Raw genomic sequence first — 16,962 nt, 5'->3', positions numbered from 1 at the left:
GTTCTATGGATACTCTATATTTTTACCCTTAATTTGCATATTTCAGCTAATTTGTTCCCGGCCCAAGGTGTGAACGAGGTGTGATTTGTGGAATTTATCTCCACATCATGTGTGTACATTAAAAAAATAAAAGCTTTGTTTGCAATTTGTTTGACTTTAAATTCTAGAATGCCTTGACTATACCTGATATATAGAAAAATACTGTATATAGCGGCCATTTTGGTTTTATTGACATTAACCTAATTTCTTCAACTACATTTTTTCTCCATTTAGGTCTTTAGAGATATTTACCACAAAAATAAGATAAAAGATAATTGTCGTATTCGATTGGGAACTTTCGTTGTCAACGTAAAGATTCGTTGAGTACTTTTTGTATTCGAATTGTAAATTTGTGCTCAACAGAAAGTCATTCGAATAGAAAACGTTGACAACGAAAGCTTTTTCGTTAAGAACAATCTCAACGCTCAAAATACTCCTTTAAAGAAGTACTCAACGGAAAAACTGTACTCAACGGTGAAAGTCTAAATCGAATACGACAATTGATAAGGTCATAAGGTCATGCAGTGCACATCCATTTCTTATTGTCTTGGTCTGTAATTTTCTGTTAATTTACACATTATTGGTACTATTTTGTACTATTTTGTTAGGTAGGTTATTCTGATTATACTTGCTTGCAAGTTTGTAGTTTTTATGGTGTTGACACTTTGTATTTATTGTGAATATTTCTAGGCCTCTGTATCTCCTTTGGTAGTGTGGAATCCCTATTGTTCACAGCACTGTGTGAGCTGTCTGGCCAGGACATTATCCTATTAGTAGGCCCCCAATCCATATGCTAGATACAGTTCTTCAATAGGGCTTATTTAAACTCTTCCTTATACAGGTTAATTTTAATACATTGTAAATATAATAAACTTGATTAATTTAATTAAATTGTGTACATAGATAGTTTTCTTAATCCTTGTAAATAAATAAATAATATTAATAATAATAATTAAATGTATATATTTTATCTGAATTTTAGGTAATCATTTACTGTATCGAATTGTTAAACAGGACATAGGCCTTTCTAATTTATTGACTGAATTTATTAATTTCTTAACATAAATTATGGTCTATTATTCACAGATATTTATTGTTTTGATTAGTTTAGCTTTTTGCCGTTATTGTCTTGTAGTTCCTGATTCAAGTTGTTTAAAGAATGGTACAGAGTTTATTAATAAAGTTTATTCTAGAGTTTATATTGGGATACCTAAGTACAAGTCAGTATATCGTACCTGTCTATGCTACAACATAGGAAGTTTTCAAAGAGCAGGGTGGCCCATGATACCAGTTCAGTGTCCACATTTAATATAGATCTTCTATCATTATGCGTAGATATCCACCCTAACCCGGGGCCTGATTCCACTTCTAGGTCGACTGATGCTCTAAAACGTTCTGAATCTAGTATTGTAGGTAGGTTTGGTGTGACAGGCTCTATTATATGTGGTACTTGCGCTGGTAACATTTTTCGGAACCGTCAGCAGGTTACTTGCTGCAACTGTCAAATGGTTTTCCATGCTAGTTGTGTCTCGATTTCTCAGGTTAATTATAGACGGTTTTATAAAGGTAGGAATTACACCTGGACATGTTTTGTATGTGCATTGCCGCGGTTGAATGACTCTTTTTTTAGTGATGACTTCTCACTCAACTCCACTATGGACTCTATCCAAGATAATCAATCGGATGCTAGTGTTCACAGAAACAATCCATGTCTGACTGGAGTATGTATGAATGCCCGCAGTTTGAAGAACAAACTTTCCTGCTTTGACAATCTGGTTCATCAAATGGACTTAAGTCTGATTGGAGTCACAGAGAGTTGGCTTGACGACACAATCCTGGATGGCACTATCTCATCTCAACATGTCATCTTTAGAAAGGATCGTGCTACCCGTGGTGGTGGAGTCTTACTGGCAATAAAACCAGAGTTGGACCCTAAACGCATTTTACATCCCTCTATGGCCGATATCGAATGTGTTTGGGCTGAATTCAGTTTAAAAGACGGAAAGTGGCTATGTGGTATATATTACAGGCCACCTGGTGATGCCAATTCTGCCATTCATCTGGAAGAAGTACTGCTGAACTTAAACATCCAACAGTTCAAAGGAGTTGTCCTAATGGGGGACTTTAATATCAACTGGTTGGAAGCTGGTTGTAATCCGGCTAACCAGCTACTTACTAAAGTCTCCGAGTGGACTTCATCCTTAGGCCTTCGTCAGATGATTGAGGAGCCAACGAGAATTGCAACCAGTTTAGATCGAAATAGCACTCTCATTGACCTACTATTTACCAACTGTGATCAACAAGTGTGTGACATACGTGTTATGGAACCATTCTCAACCTCTGATCACTGCATGATTTCCTTTCGGATTCGCGGTGAGCCTAGGGTCATGGCCCTTCCGATAAGGACAAAATACCTGTATAATAAGACTGACATAGAATTACTTAACAATAGTGTCAGAAGAATCACATGGGACTCAATTTATGATGACAAATCTGTTAACAAAACATGGGAAAAGTTCCAATCATTATTTATGGACTGTATCAATGCTGCAATCCCTAACAGAAGACAGAAAAAGAAAACCAAACCGTGGATTTCTCCGGATATTAAGTGTCTTGTAACATTAAACGTGCAAAGTCTTCAGGCACTGTTGAACACTGGAATAGTTACAAGAAAATTCGTAATAAAGTAAAATATGATATAGGTCGATGTAAAAGTCAATTTTTAAATGACCTAATGTCTAAGCCGTACAACACGAAGCAGTTCTGGTCTTATGTAAAATCTAAAAGACAGTCAGTTCAGTGTTCCATCTTTGAAGTCAATGCCCATAACAAAAAGTCTTAGTAGTTATAGCTCTATAGCGGTTAGCCTTATAGTCTATCCGGCTTAGTAGATATAGAGCTGTCGCCTATTTATCACCTACTAGTAGATAGATATTTGATAGATTTTTTATAGTCGTTAGTAGATTTTTGCCTCATTAGCATATTTCGCGATGATATTAGTAGGCGACACCTACTAAATACAACTATTATTAGACTACCAATAATCTATCTAGAATGGATTCTTAATTGGCTATTATTTGGCTTTTAAAAATCTACATTAATTTGCTATTTATGGGCTATTAAAAATCTACTAATTAAATGACTATTATTGGGCTATTAAAAATCTGTATAAATTGGCTATTATTTGGCAATTAAAAATCTACATGAAATGGCTATAATTTGTCTACTTAAAATCTACATTATTTGGCTATTAATATACTATTACAAATCTACTAAATAATTGGCTATTATTCAGCTACTAAAAATCTACGTTATTTGCCTATTATTGGGCTATTAAAAATCTACATAAAAATGGCTATTATTTGTCTACTAAAAATCTACATTATTTTGCTATTATTGGGCTATTAAAAATCTACTTAAAAATGGCTATTATTTGTCTACTAAAAATCTACATTATTTGGCTATTATTGGGCTATTAAAAATCTACATAAAAATGGCTATTATTTGTCTACTAAAAATCTACATTATTTGGCTATTATTGGGCTATTAAAAATCTACATAAAAATGGCTATTATTTTTCTACTAAAAATCTACATTATTTGGCTATTATTGGGCTATTAAAAATCTACATAAAAATGGCTATTATTTGTCTACTAAAAATCTACATTATTTGGATATTATTGGTCTATTAAAAATCTACTTAAAAATGGCTATTATTTGTCTACTAAAAATCTACATTATTTGGCTATTATTGGGCTATTAAAAATCTACTTAAAAATGGCTATTATTTGTCTACTAAAAATCTACATTATTTGGCTATTATTGGGCTATTAAAAATCTACTTAAAAATGGCTATTATTTGTCTACTAAAAATCTACATTATTTGGCTATTATTGGGCTATTAAAAATCTACTTAAAAATGGCTATGGCTATTAAAATCTACATATAACTATTATTGGGCTATTAACAATCTACATATAGATATTATTGGGCTATTAAAAATCTACATATAACTATTATTGGGCTATTAACAATCTACATATAGATATTATTGGGCTATTAAAAATCTACATATAAATTGGCTATTAAAAATCTACATAAATTAACTACTGTTAATTTAGATACTTAAAATCTACAGAAATTAAAAATCTAATCTTTTCTGGCTATAATACAGATACAGAACAATAACAGTTACTTTTGTAACAATTTAGACTTATTAAATGAAACAAGACATTAGTAACCAAATATACATTTTATAAATTTATTTAACAAAAAATTAAGATAGTACAGTATTTGTAAACCTTAATATCTTAACCATAACATTGCACATGTTTTAACTCAGTTGGACATGTGACATGAAGAATGCCGAGCAACAGAGCAACACTCATCACTTTTGTAACAATCTAGACTTATCAAATGAAACAAGACACAGTATCCAAATATACAGTATACATTTTATTTAAACTTCAAAATTCAAAATAATTCCTGAATGTGCACCAAATATTGTCAATATTGACATGAAAAATTAATTACGCAAAAGCACACTTCACCATAAATTAATCATCTTTGCACTTGACCATCAAATTTGTACTAGTATAGGTTAAAGATCGTCTCTCTGAAAAAATAATTGTTTAAACATTTTTTTGTTGAATATGCCATTTGAATTTTGCTATACAAGGGCTACCTACCAGTAACTTATTAACAGACTATAAACAAACTGATAATAGCCAGTAACTATTAATAAACTATTTATTTTATATACTTAGGCCTACTAAGAATTATTACAAATAGATACAGTAGATATAGCTAGATGACCTAGGCCTCTAGGCCTAGATACTGCATTAGATTAATATCACAGTTGTAATATCTATCAACTGCATACTTACAATAGCTATACTAGGGCTACCAATAATAACCTATTAATAGACTAGGCTTACAGTAGGCCTATTAACAAACTGATAATAGGCCTAGGCAGCCCAGTATAACTATTTAGTATTAATATTATAAACTAAAAAATCTATTTTATAATTGAACCCTGGGAAGTAGGCCTACAACTTACCCTTACAAAAATGTTGTATAGAAGATCTATAGAATTTTCTATAGATTTTCTATAAAGTTTTTTATAGAAACAATCTATAGAAATTCTATGGAAACTCTATGAAAACTCTATGGAAATTCTATAGATATTTCTATGGAAACTCTATGAAAATTCTATGAAAACTCTATGGAAACTCTATAAAAATTCTATGGAAACTCTATAAAAATTCTATGGAAACTCTATAAAAATTCTATAGAATTTCTATGGAAACTCTATAAAAATTCTATGGAAACTCTATAAAAATTCTATGGAAACTCTATAAAAATTCTATAGAATTTCTATGGAAACTCTATAAAAATTCTACGGAAACTCTATAAAAATTCTACGGAAACTCTATAAAAATTCTATGGAAACTCTATAAAAATTCTATGGAAACTATAGAAATTCTATAGAAATTCTATAGAAATTCTTTGGAAACTCTATAGAGATTCTATAGAAACTCTGTAAAAATTATAATAGGTCTATAGAAACTCTATAGAAATTATATAAAGCTCTATAGAAATTCTATGGAGACTCTAAAGAAATTCTATAGAAACTCTGTAAAAACTATAATAGGTCTATAGAAACTTTATAGAAATTATATAAAGCTCCATAGAAATTATATAGAGCTGTATACAAATTCTATAACATTTTCTATAGAACTTCCATGAAAAAGTTTCACTTTTCTATAGAAACCCAACAACTTTCTATAGAAAATGAGTAACCAAACAATGTTTATTTTCTATGGGTGGTTGAGATCTTCAGCTTGAAATAAATACAAGTCCGCTATTAGACCTTCTTTCATGCGACAGCAAATCGTTTGTTAGGCATAGGCGAAAAGAGTACTGTAATAAAATCTAAAGTCAATTTTTCATCTGTTTCAGTGCGTACTGCAATTTATTGAAATATCAATAAAATATTTAGGATAACAATATAAAAACGAAATTACACATATACACATACACATAAAAATATACTATTATACACTATTAAATATTGTTTTTGCAGTTGAATAACTAGTAGTTGGTTCGGTGTCTTTTATATATATATTCTGGATTGTTTTGGTTGTACCTTGTGGGAAATAGGGATAATATCACTGTAAAAAGATCAAGGTTTTGGATAAATTAAATAACTAATTTAGAATTAAAAATATAAAACTAATAATTACACATCAGCATACACTTTACCGGTCAGTTATGAGTTGGAGTAATGAATAAAAGAATTAATAACAAGGTGCAACAAAATATACAAAACATAAAAACTATTCAGTATCTTCTTTTTGCTGTGGCTCCTGTGCGCTAACCTTCTGTGTTTTGTTCATCTCTTTTACTTTGTTGGCCAATGACTGTCGCAGCAAAAAAACAGCTTTACAGTGTAACCTGCTAAACGAGATGGCGAGATCTATAAAACAATAGAATAAGGACAGAATTGTTTATATCATGATATAGGCTTAAAACTTGTTGTTTTTATTTAAGCAATGAAGTAGGTCTTTTCTTTTGTTGGCCTGATTCTCATAGGCCTACTACTATTTAGGCCAAAAAGCATAGATTCTTATATTATGTAACTCATATATGGTATGTGTAAGCTAGGTTAATAATACAATACTAATTAACCAACCTTTGGCTAAGACTGTACATGATTCAAAGTATTCATCTTTCTTCAAATAAAATTAGAGGCTAGCTTGCTTGGCTGCTCCACAATTAAAATCCTCCCGCCGATTTTCTTCTTGCAGTTGCACCAAGCTATCCCATGAGGCACTGCATGCACGGACCAATCCATTATGGCTTGGAGTAGTGTTTGTTAAAACCAGGGAGGTGTTAATTAACGACTCCCATTAATTAAACAATGAAAAATGATAATAATTGATGATATACAGTAAGCAAAAGTTGATATAATTCAAATACACAGTATTGATAATTAGTTCATGTTAATATTACAAATGTGTTCTATAGAATTAAATAAAAATATTTTTATAGAATTTATATCAACTATTCTATAGAATTTCTATAGAATGATTCTATAAAATCTCTATTAAAATTCTATAGAGATTTCATAGAGTTTATATAGAAAAGCGTTGTATTGTTTGTCTATATTTTGTCCAAGTTAATTAGATTTTCAACAGTCTATAAAGAAAAATCATATTCCTTTACATGCAAAATTGTAAAAGGTATTATTGTATTGCTATTGGCAAAATCAAAATGTAACCCCCATTAAGCAATAAAAATTATAATAATTGATGATATACAGTAAGCAAAAGTTGATATAATTCAAGTACACAATGATAATTGGTTCATGTTAATATCCCTTACAAATTTGTTCAAATTTTGTCAAATCAAATAAATAGAATTTATATCAAATATTCTATAGAATTTGTTTATAGATTTTCTATAGAATGATTGAATAAAATCTCTATCAAAATTCTATAGAGATTTCATAGAGTTTCTACAGAAAAGTGTTATATTGTTTTTCTGTATTTGTCCAGATTTTAATTTGATTTTCAACAATCTATAAACTGGTAAAGAAAAATCCTATTCTTTTACATGCAAAATTGCTTATCATATAATTTTTTGTAAGCGATGAAAAAAAAATTGTTATTGGCAAAATAAAAATGTAATTATCAATCCACTTCATTCCATGATCTTTCAATAATGGTGAGACAATGTATTAATCACATATATAAATTCATAAATAAATTCTATAGAAATTCTATAAAATTATAGGTTCTATAGAAAAAAAGAAACATTCTATAGACACAAAATAAATTCTATAGAAATTGAAATATGTTTCTATAGAAATTTTGTACTTCTATAGAATACCATAGAGCTCTATAAAATGTTCTATAGAACTCTATAGAATTCTATAGAACTTTTTTGTAAGGGTATGGCTTATTACTATGTTTTCATTTATGTACACACCTATAATTATATTATACTGTATAATGCCATTGTTGAATAAATAAATGTTTTTTGAACAACAAACAGGCAATGTAGGGCCTAGGCTAACTACTAGTAGGCCTATAAGCCTAGGCTATAAAGTATATTAGGCCTAGGCTAGGCTATTATAATTATAACTTGAATGAAAAATGCCTAGGCCTAGTGCAATTTAAAAAAGACTAGGCCTAGGCTAGGGCCTACCTAGCTTAGTAGCCTAGTAGGCCTACTAACTAATACAGGCCTGGCTAGGTTATAGAGCCTACTAGAGGCCTACTAGCCTAGCTTCTAGCCTATCAAAAAGGAACACTTTAACTTTAACAAATAAAATGTAAAGATATGGATTGATTCACTTACCACTAAACTGACATTGTGGTTGGAATAAAAATAAACATTCATGGTCTGATCGAAAAGGCCTACAACAAGCGAATGCTCCTTTTTTTCTCTGATCATCTGCATCGTGCATGCTGCTGCTGCAAAAAAGAAGCGGGAATTTGGGTGTAACAATTGTTATACACACGCACTAATATATAGACAACAGCTATCTATAACCTATTAACAAACTACATTTTACATTTTACATTTAACTTATATTCCATACCTACTAAATATCTATTATATATAGATAGATGGAGACTACTACAAGTCTATTAGAAATCTATGAGTAATACAGTTTTGTATTATCTATCAACTGTCTACTTATAATAGATAGACAACAGCTATCTGTCTGCCCCGATTATATCCCCAACAATTACAAGAATCATAAATCACTCCTTCACAACATGTAAATTCCCAAATACGTGGAAAATAGCAAAGGTCACGCCGATTTTTAAGAATGGTGAAAAAACTAACCCTAATAATTATCGTCCCATTTCCGTCCTACCTATACTTTCAAAAATAATTGAACGAGTCGTTTTTAATCAACTTTATGCTTTTTTGAATAATAATAATCTGTTATGTATAAATCAATCAGGTTTTCGACCATCATACTCAACATCTACTGCACTTACAAAAGTGACGGAAGACTGGTATAGTGCAATAGACGAGGGTAAGCTGGTCGGAATCTGTTTACTAGATTTTAAAAAGGCCTTTGATACGGTAAACCATAACATACTATTAAGCAAATTGAGACTTTATGGTTTAAGTAAATATGTTTTAAAATGGTTCGAGAGCTATCTGTCTGAGCGAAAGCAATTCACAAATGTAAATAATACATTGTCTGATTATACACACATCCAATGTGGAGTGCCTCAGGGGTCAATCGTGGGCCCACTTGCTTTCCTCTTATATATAAATGACCTATCGAAAGTTGCAAACAAATGTAAAATAAGTATGTATGCTGACGATACTATAATTTATTGTTCTTCAAAAAATGAAAATGAAATATACCAAAGTATAAATGAAGAACTTATACAAATCCACGATTGGCTAAAAAATAATAAATTGAGTCTAAATGTCTCTAAATCCGAGTTCATGTTGATCGGATCGACAAACCGATTGGCAACCATCAAAGAAAAAAATAGATCAGTTAATATAGATAATGCTCTTGTACCACGCGTTCGATATTGCAAACATCTTGGTATCATAATAGACGAACATTTATCATGGAAAAATCAGATTGAATACATTCGAGGTAAAGCTCTAAATGGATTGGGTATGCTCAGACGATGTAGCTATTATTTTCCACAAAACATTTTAAAACATATTGCAAACTCTATTGTAATACCTTACTTGAGCTATTGTAACATAATTTGGGGAAATAGTAGTCAAACTCTAATGAAAAGAGTTCAAACTATCCAAAACAGAACAGCTCGAATCGTGTGTGGTCTAACATGGGACACACCTAGTAGTGAGGCACTAAGACAAATTAATTGGTCAACTTTATTTTATCAAGATAGATATGAATGTTGTATGGTTATATATAAGGTTTTGACAGATAATGCCCCACCTTACCTAAATAATGTATTTACATACAATGATATAAATTATAATCTAAGGCACAGTGATACACATCTATTCATCCCGAAGCCAAAAACCGATTTTAAAAAACGAAGTCTGTCTTATCGTGGAGCAATTATATGGAATAGTCTCAATGTTGATACCCTTCCAAATTCAGTTAAGTTGTTTAAAACGTATCTGAAAAATGCATTGTAAAACATAATGGTATGGTAATTTACGATGGTGTACATCCAACTTTTAAAATGGCTAAATATCATGTAAAATGTGTGTTTTATCACTATTATTTTATTATTACAGTAGAATCCCCATAAATTATACACTTCGATAAGGGTTCCCGTTTACACGGGAAGTACCGGTATGGTGTACCCTAAATAGAGGTGTCAGATGAAGGGAATTCTGCTGTAATTTTGTTTCTTTTCAATTTCAATTTTTTCGTTTCTTTCGTATTTATATGGTGTTGGTTTTTTTTGTAATACAGTATCACGAACTTGTGTAAAAACAATCAATGTTGATTGAACGAGTTGTGCTGTACATCAGTCTCGTGTCTAAATAAAGTTTATATATATATCTATAACCTATTAACAAACTACATTTAACTTATATTCCATACCTACTAAATATCTATTATATATAGATAGATGGAGACTACTACAAGTCTATTAGAAATCTATGAGTAATACAGTTTTGTATTATCTATCAACTGTCTACTTATAATAGATAGACAACAGCTATCTATAACCTATTAACAAACTACGTTTAACTTATATTCCATACCTACTAAATATCTATTATATATAGATAGATGGAGACTACTACAAGTCTATTAGAAATCTATAAGTAATACAGTTTTGTATTATCTATCAACTGTCTACTTATAATAGATAGATAAACAGCTATCTATAACCTATTAACAAACTACATTTAACTTATATTCCATACCTACTAAATATCTATTATATATAGATAGATGGAGACTACTACAAGTCTATTAGAAATCTATGAGTAACACAGTTTTGTATTATCTATCAACTGTCTATTTATAATAGATAGATAACAGCTATCTATAACCTATTAACAAACTACGTTTAACTTATATTCCATACCTACTAAATATCTATTATATATAGATAGATGGAGACTACTACAAGTCTATTATAAATCTATGAGTAACACAGTTTTGTATCATCTATCAACTGTCTACTTATAATAGATAGACAACAGCTATCTATAACCTATTAACAAACTACATTTAACTTTTTTTTCATACCTACTAAATATCTATTATATATAGATAGATGGAGACTATTCCCAGTCTACATAAAAACTCTTAAGGTGAAAAATATCTATTAAAAACTACTAACAATGGTGTAGCTTAAAGACCTACTTTAAATAGTGCTACATCAACTATGATACAACTACTTACTGTGTACTTTTAATAGGTAGTACCTATTATGTCACCTATCTATTTTATGTAGTCAGAAAGTAGTCAAAGAAATTATGATAAAATCCTTAGTAGCCAAGAGAAAAAAACTACTAACGGCCTATTAAGCCTACTAAGGATAGAGCTATTTCTATTAAAGACTATCTAAATATACTTAGTTATTTCGTTATGGGTGGTATAGCATGTTCCGATCCTATCATTATTGCAGATTCATTTAATTCCTTATTTTCGTCATATTTTACTGAGCCTCCAAGTGACGAAAATTATACTATAAGTTCTCCTAATCTGGATATTCCAACTCTGGAAAACATATATATTCACCCTGTCACTGTATATAAAAAATTGAGAAACTTAAAAAATGGAAAAGCACCTGGTCCTGACTGTGTGACATCGTCTATGCTGAAGCTATGTGCTGCTAGTCTGTCACCGTTGCTGACAGACATATACAATTATAGCTTGTCTAGTGGCGAAGTACCTTCGGCCTGGAAAGATGCAAATATTGCTCCCATTCACAAAAAGGGCAAGAAAGGCGAATTGAAAAACTACAGACCGGTAGCCTTAACTTCGCTATTTTGCAAAGTATTGGAGAGCATAGTTGCTGATGAACTTCGTAACCACCTAAACGAGTTCGGCCTTCTGTATGATGCGCAGCATGGATTTACTCCTGGTAAATCTTGTTCAAGCTTGCTAGCCGAGGCGACAACATCATGGACAACCTTACTTGACAAAGGTGTCCCACGCATTGATATTATTGCACTAGACTATAGTCGTGCATTTGATTCAATTTCGCACTCTACAATGATTTCCAAACTAAAAAGAACCTATGGAATTGGTGGTTCCATGTTGCCTTGGTTGGAATCATTTTTAACTGGACGTAAGCAACAAGTTGTTTTTAATGGAAAGATGTCCGGCAAGAGTTGCGTAAGATCAGGGGTTCCTCAGGGGTCTGTGCTTGGACCCCTGTTATTTAATATGTATGTTAATGATCTACATATGCACCTACATGCAAAACCATATCAATATGCAGACGACACTTGCATTGCTAAATGTATAATGACGGAGGAAGATAGTTTATCTCTGCAACAGGACATTGACACGATCTCCTGGTGGTCAGCACTTAATTCACTTTCCCTTAACCCTAATAAATGTCAAGTGCTGTCATTGTCCAGAAAACGAGATCCCGTTGTTCCATCTTACATTCTAAATGGACATGAACTCATGAACGTTAATGACATTACGTTACTTGGTGTGGTAATATCCCATAATTTGTCATGGGCACATCAGGTAGATAATGTAACTTTGAAATGCAATAGGATGTTAGGTTTTATACGGTCAATTGCCACAGGTTGTTCTACATCTGTTTTACTTAAACTTTATAAATGTCTTGTTCTTCCCCATATTCAATATTGCTCCCCTGTTTGGTATCCTTATCGTCAATGTCATATTAATAAGATAGAGAAAATTCAAAGAAGATTTATCCTTCATCAACGAATCTTAGATCAGCCATATTCTGACCAATTAACTAGATTGAATTTGATGACAGCCGAATCAAATCGAGATTATTTTACCGTTATTTTTGTTACAAATATATTATATAAATTACAGAATAGTTTTATTTTAAATATGTTGATTATCAATTGTAGGCATTTGGATGTTCTGACTTTTAAACATCTTGCATCCAAAACTGATAGTGGAAAGTATTGTATCCCAACCAGATTTATTCGTCTGTGGAATACACTACCGGTCAATATTACAGACGCCTTTGTTTGCGGAAGTTGGGTACAATTTAAAAACATGTTAATGGACCACTTTAAAAACATTATGCCTCTTTAATGTATATAATCATAGTATTTATATTACTTATTTACATTGTTTTATGTTTTATTGTATGCTTTGAGTGCTGGTGTGGCACGCCTTATGGCGACAGTGGTCCTTCAACCTCTTTTGCCACTCCTTGGCACACTCAAAGTCTATGTATTGTTTTAATTGCTAAAATTAATAAAATAAAAATAAAATAAAATAAATTCTTTTGTAATTTTTTCTAGGTATACCGATTAATGTTGCTACATGACCGGACTATAACTGTGTGTCGCACTAAGTTTTAAACAGTCTGAGCATAGAAGGAAATGCATCGACGGTGACATCAAACGATTTTCCAAAGCGCTTGCCTATACTAAAGCACTGCTGCCAATCAAACCAAGCTCTTTGAAATCCGTGTCTCTATAATCGCGGCCCTCTATAGAACGCTGCGAATCAAATGTTACATTTTTTGAGAACAAAACGTAGCCATGTAGAAATCGTACGCGCAGTCTGATTGTTCTGTTGACATGTCTGCGTTGATGATTAATTGACAACAACAATATATTGCTGAACAATTCTGTTTTAATTTCATCACAATCGGACTACGCAAAGTTCACTTTCTTTCGACAGGTAATTTTAAGTAGTTGGTAATATAAATTTAAGTAAGGGCAAAATTCGGTAAATCGCGCGTTATTTCTAGAATGTTTACTCGATAGTATAAAGTTGTACTTTCGGAACTGATTTTAACCACCTGATGTAACTCTGTTTACTAATTGAATTGACTTCGATAATTAGTTATTTACAATTTACGAATTTAGATTCAACGATTTTCCCCAAATAGGGTGTTTTCCGATCGTGATATCTGTCTAATGGATGTCCATTTTGAAAAATACCCGCATTTTTCTTTCTCCTCCTACGATAATTGTTTTTAATAGCTGAAAACCGGTTGAACAGCTCGAGTGCAGCATCATAATGTTGAAGACAGGCCGATTTTCTTTAAAAAATACTATTTTGATATATTTAATATACGTTTATACAATTGTATTGATTTGCAATCTGTATTTGAAGCTTCAAATTCCTCGGTAAATAGAGGGCGCATTATTTCGACAAACGCTTAGTCAGGTGTTGTAAACAAAACAGTAAACTCTAATCAACAATAAGAGTGGCTTTCGGATAATTTTAGATCGACGACCGATACATGAAGATTCATCAAACTGGGGTAGGCTTATAAGAACTAAACTAGGTTATTTTTTCCGGCTATAGCTCACGTTTTTGGTCACCATCCAACCAGAAATTAGGCCTGCTGATGTGTGCATGGTTACATAAACAAGAATACAAAAACTCAAAACCAAAACTCATGATATTATTTTTTTGCTCACAAAAGTGAATTCAGAACATCAATCATATATTTCTGAATAAAACTGAAAAAATTATTTGTTTAAATATATTGCTTAAACATTCCTTAAAAAATGTTATAAATACTGGGATTTACTTTTATACGGCATCTGAATGTATACATACACCTTAATCTGTATACCTTATCCAAAATGAATACAGTGTTTAAACAGCGAATAATACTAGGCCTTAATTGTAGATTCATTCCATAACATAGTTTCATTCCATAAAAACTTATACAATAGTAACAAAACATTATCATATAACCATCACTTTTTCAATAATATTTCTCTGCTCGAATGCTGGATTGTACGAAAGCACATTAATGCCATTTTAAGTATATGTTTTTCGAACGTAATATCCGTTCTAACGAATTAGTAATTCGTTTGAACGGATTAATAATCTGTTCAAACGAATTAGTAATCCGTTCAAACGAATTGAAACATATACAACAAGTGCCATTTAAAGTATAAATATGTTTAAACAGATTAATAATCTGTTCAAACGGATTAGTAATCTGTTTGAACGAACTAGTAATTCGTTCAAACGAATTACTAATTCGTTTAAATAGATTAGTAACTTGTTTAAACAAATTAAACAAATTACTAATTTGTTTAAACGGATTACTAATTCGTTTGAACGAATTAGTAATTCGTTTGAACAAATTAGTAATCCGTTTAAACAAATTACTATATCCGTTTGAACGGATTCCTAATTCGTTTGAACAGACTATTAATCTGTTTAAACAAATTAGTAATTCGTTTGAACGGATTAGTAATCCGTTCAAACGAATTACAACATATACTTTAAATAGCACTTGTTGTATATGTTGCAATTCGTTTGAACGGATTACTAATTCGTTTGAACAGATTATTAATCCGTTCAAACAAATTATTAATTCGTTAGAACGGATTACGTTCGAAAAACATATACTTAAAATGGCATTAATGGGCTTTCGTAGGATTGTCATGAGTTTTTTATATTAAATATTGTTATAATGTGTCCTATTAATAATGTATTGTTTGTTTAAGGTCTTTTACCAAACTGACTTTTAATGTGAAATCGAGTTAAATGTATTCAGAGTGAGATCTGACAATGTAAATTATCTTAATTAAAATAATTTACATTAAAAACTTTCAATAGTATTTATATTATATTTTATTAATGTTAATTGCTGTTCAAACACAAATACACAGATACAAACACAAACAAATACAAACACAGTCTACCAAATCATGGAGATATAAAGCTCAATGAGACTAAAAACTGTTAACTTATGATGTACACAGCCTATTTAATACTTTGTTGAAATGCCGTTATTTTATCATTTCAATCATTGATTTATTTAGAGAAATTTATAAAACTTCATCAGAAGTTTTAAAATGGTCATATCAGTTGTATTTTGATTATTTATACTACTATATAGCACTATATTTTCTCATTTTTTAGTAAAACAGTACCAACATGTATAGATAGTATTGTAGCAATATAACACCATGTTTGCATAGGAAAAAACAATAAAAATATGGATGTTTGTTTTTGAAAGAATATGTACGGTAATATGAAATCACTGGATCAGTGTGTGTCTTCACTTTGTAAACTTTTATTTATGAAGAGTTAAAATCATGACTGAATTAAATGATTTAAAAAGATATATGAAAAGTTAGTATTAATGTGTTTAAACAAATTAAACACATTAATAACCATGCCTCCTCATTGCTAAGAAGTTTGTAATATTGTATGAAATATTATATTCTATTTTTAGGATGGAGATACACCACTCTTGTTGGCTGCTGGGTCAGGTCAAACTGCATGCTGCATAGCATTAGCCCAACATGCTGATTTATATTGTATAAACAAAGTAAGTTGTAAATAATTATTTCATAATTTCAAGAATAGGATAGTACTTTTTTTGTCCTCCTAAATCAGGAAAAATAAAGATTTATAAAATTATACTTTATATTAGCAGTTTTAATAAAGTTATTCAAGTCCATAGAAAATAAAAATGAACACAACTAATGATTTCTCATATAAAAAGATACAGTTAAATTTAACTATTAATGCAACATTAAAATGGCATATTCACAATTCACAATATTCCCTGTTTTCAGGGGACAATAATATTTTTAAATTAATTGATTTTTTTTTTCAAATAAAGCAAACAGTTGGAGGATAGTATTTATATAACTATCCAAGTAATATTAGTAATTTTTTAGTCACTTAGAGATTTATAAAATTTGACTTTATATTAGCAGTTTTAATTAAGTTATTCAAGTCCATAGAAAATAAAAATGAACACAACTAATGATTTCTCATATAAA

General features: G+C 30.7%; 2 protein-coding genes across 2 annotated transcripts in view; both read left to right on the top strand.

The window, feature by feature from the left end:
* Positions 1-16,962, top strand: part of LOC144842635 (uncharacterized) — a 298,292-nt gene that overhangs the window by 263,092 nt on the left and 18,238 nt on the right. The window lies entirely within an intron of this gene.
* On the top strand, positions 561-3,208 carry LOC144842241 (uncharacterized). The gene is made up of 2 exons (XM_078698652.1): positions 561-647; positions 1,670-3,208. Exon 2 carries the CDS (start codon positions 1,695-1,697, stop codon positions 2,727-2,729), a length of 1,035 nt encoding a protein of 344 aa, XP_078554778.1. The 5' UTR covers positions 561-647; positions 1,670-1,694; the 3' UTR covers positions 2,730-3,208.

The sequence above is a fragment of the Antedon bifida genome, chromosome 5 (assembly GCF_963402885.1).
Source record: "Antedon bifida chromosome 5, ecAntBifi1.1, whole genome shotgun sequence".
Lineage (NCBI taxonomy): Eukaryota > Metazoa > Echinodermata > Crinoidea > Comatulida > Antedonidae > Antedon > Antedon bifida.
The sequence above is the reverse complement of the archived record's forward strand: the minus strand, read 5'-3'. Positions and strand labels throughout refer to the sequence as shown.

Coding starts and splice junctions, on each gene's coding strand:
- LOC144842241 (XM_078698652.1), top strand. CDS start 1,695: ATGGACTCTATCCAAGATAATCAATCGGATGCTAGTGTTCACAGAAAC.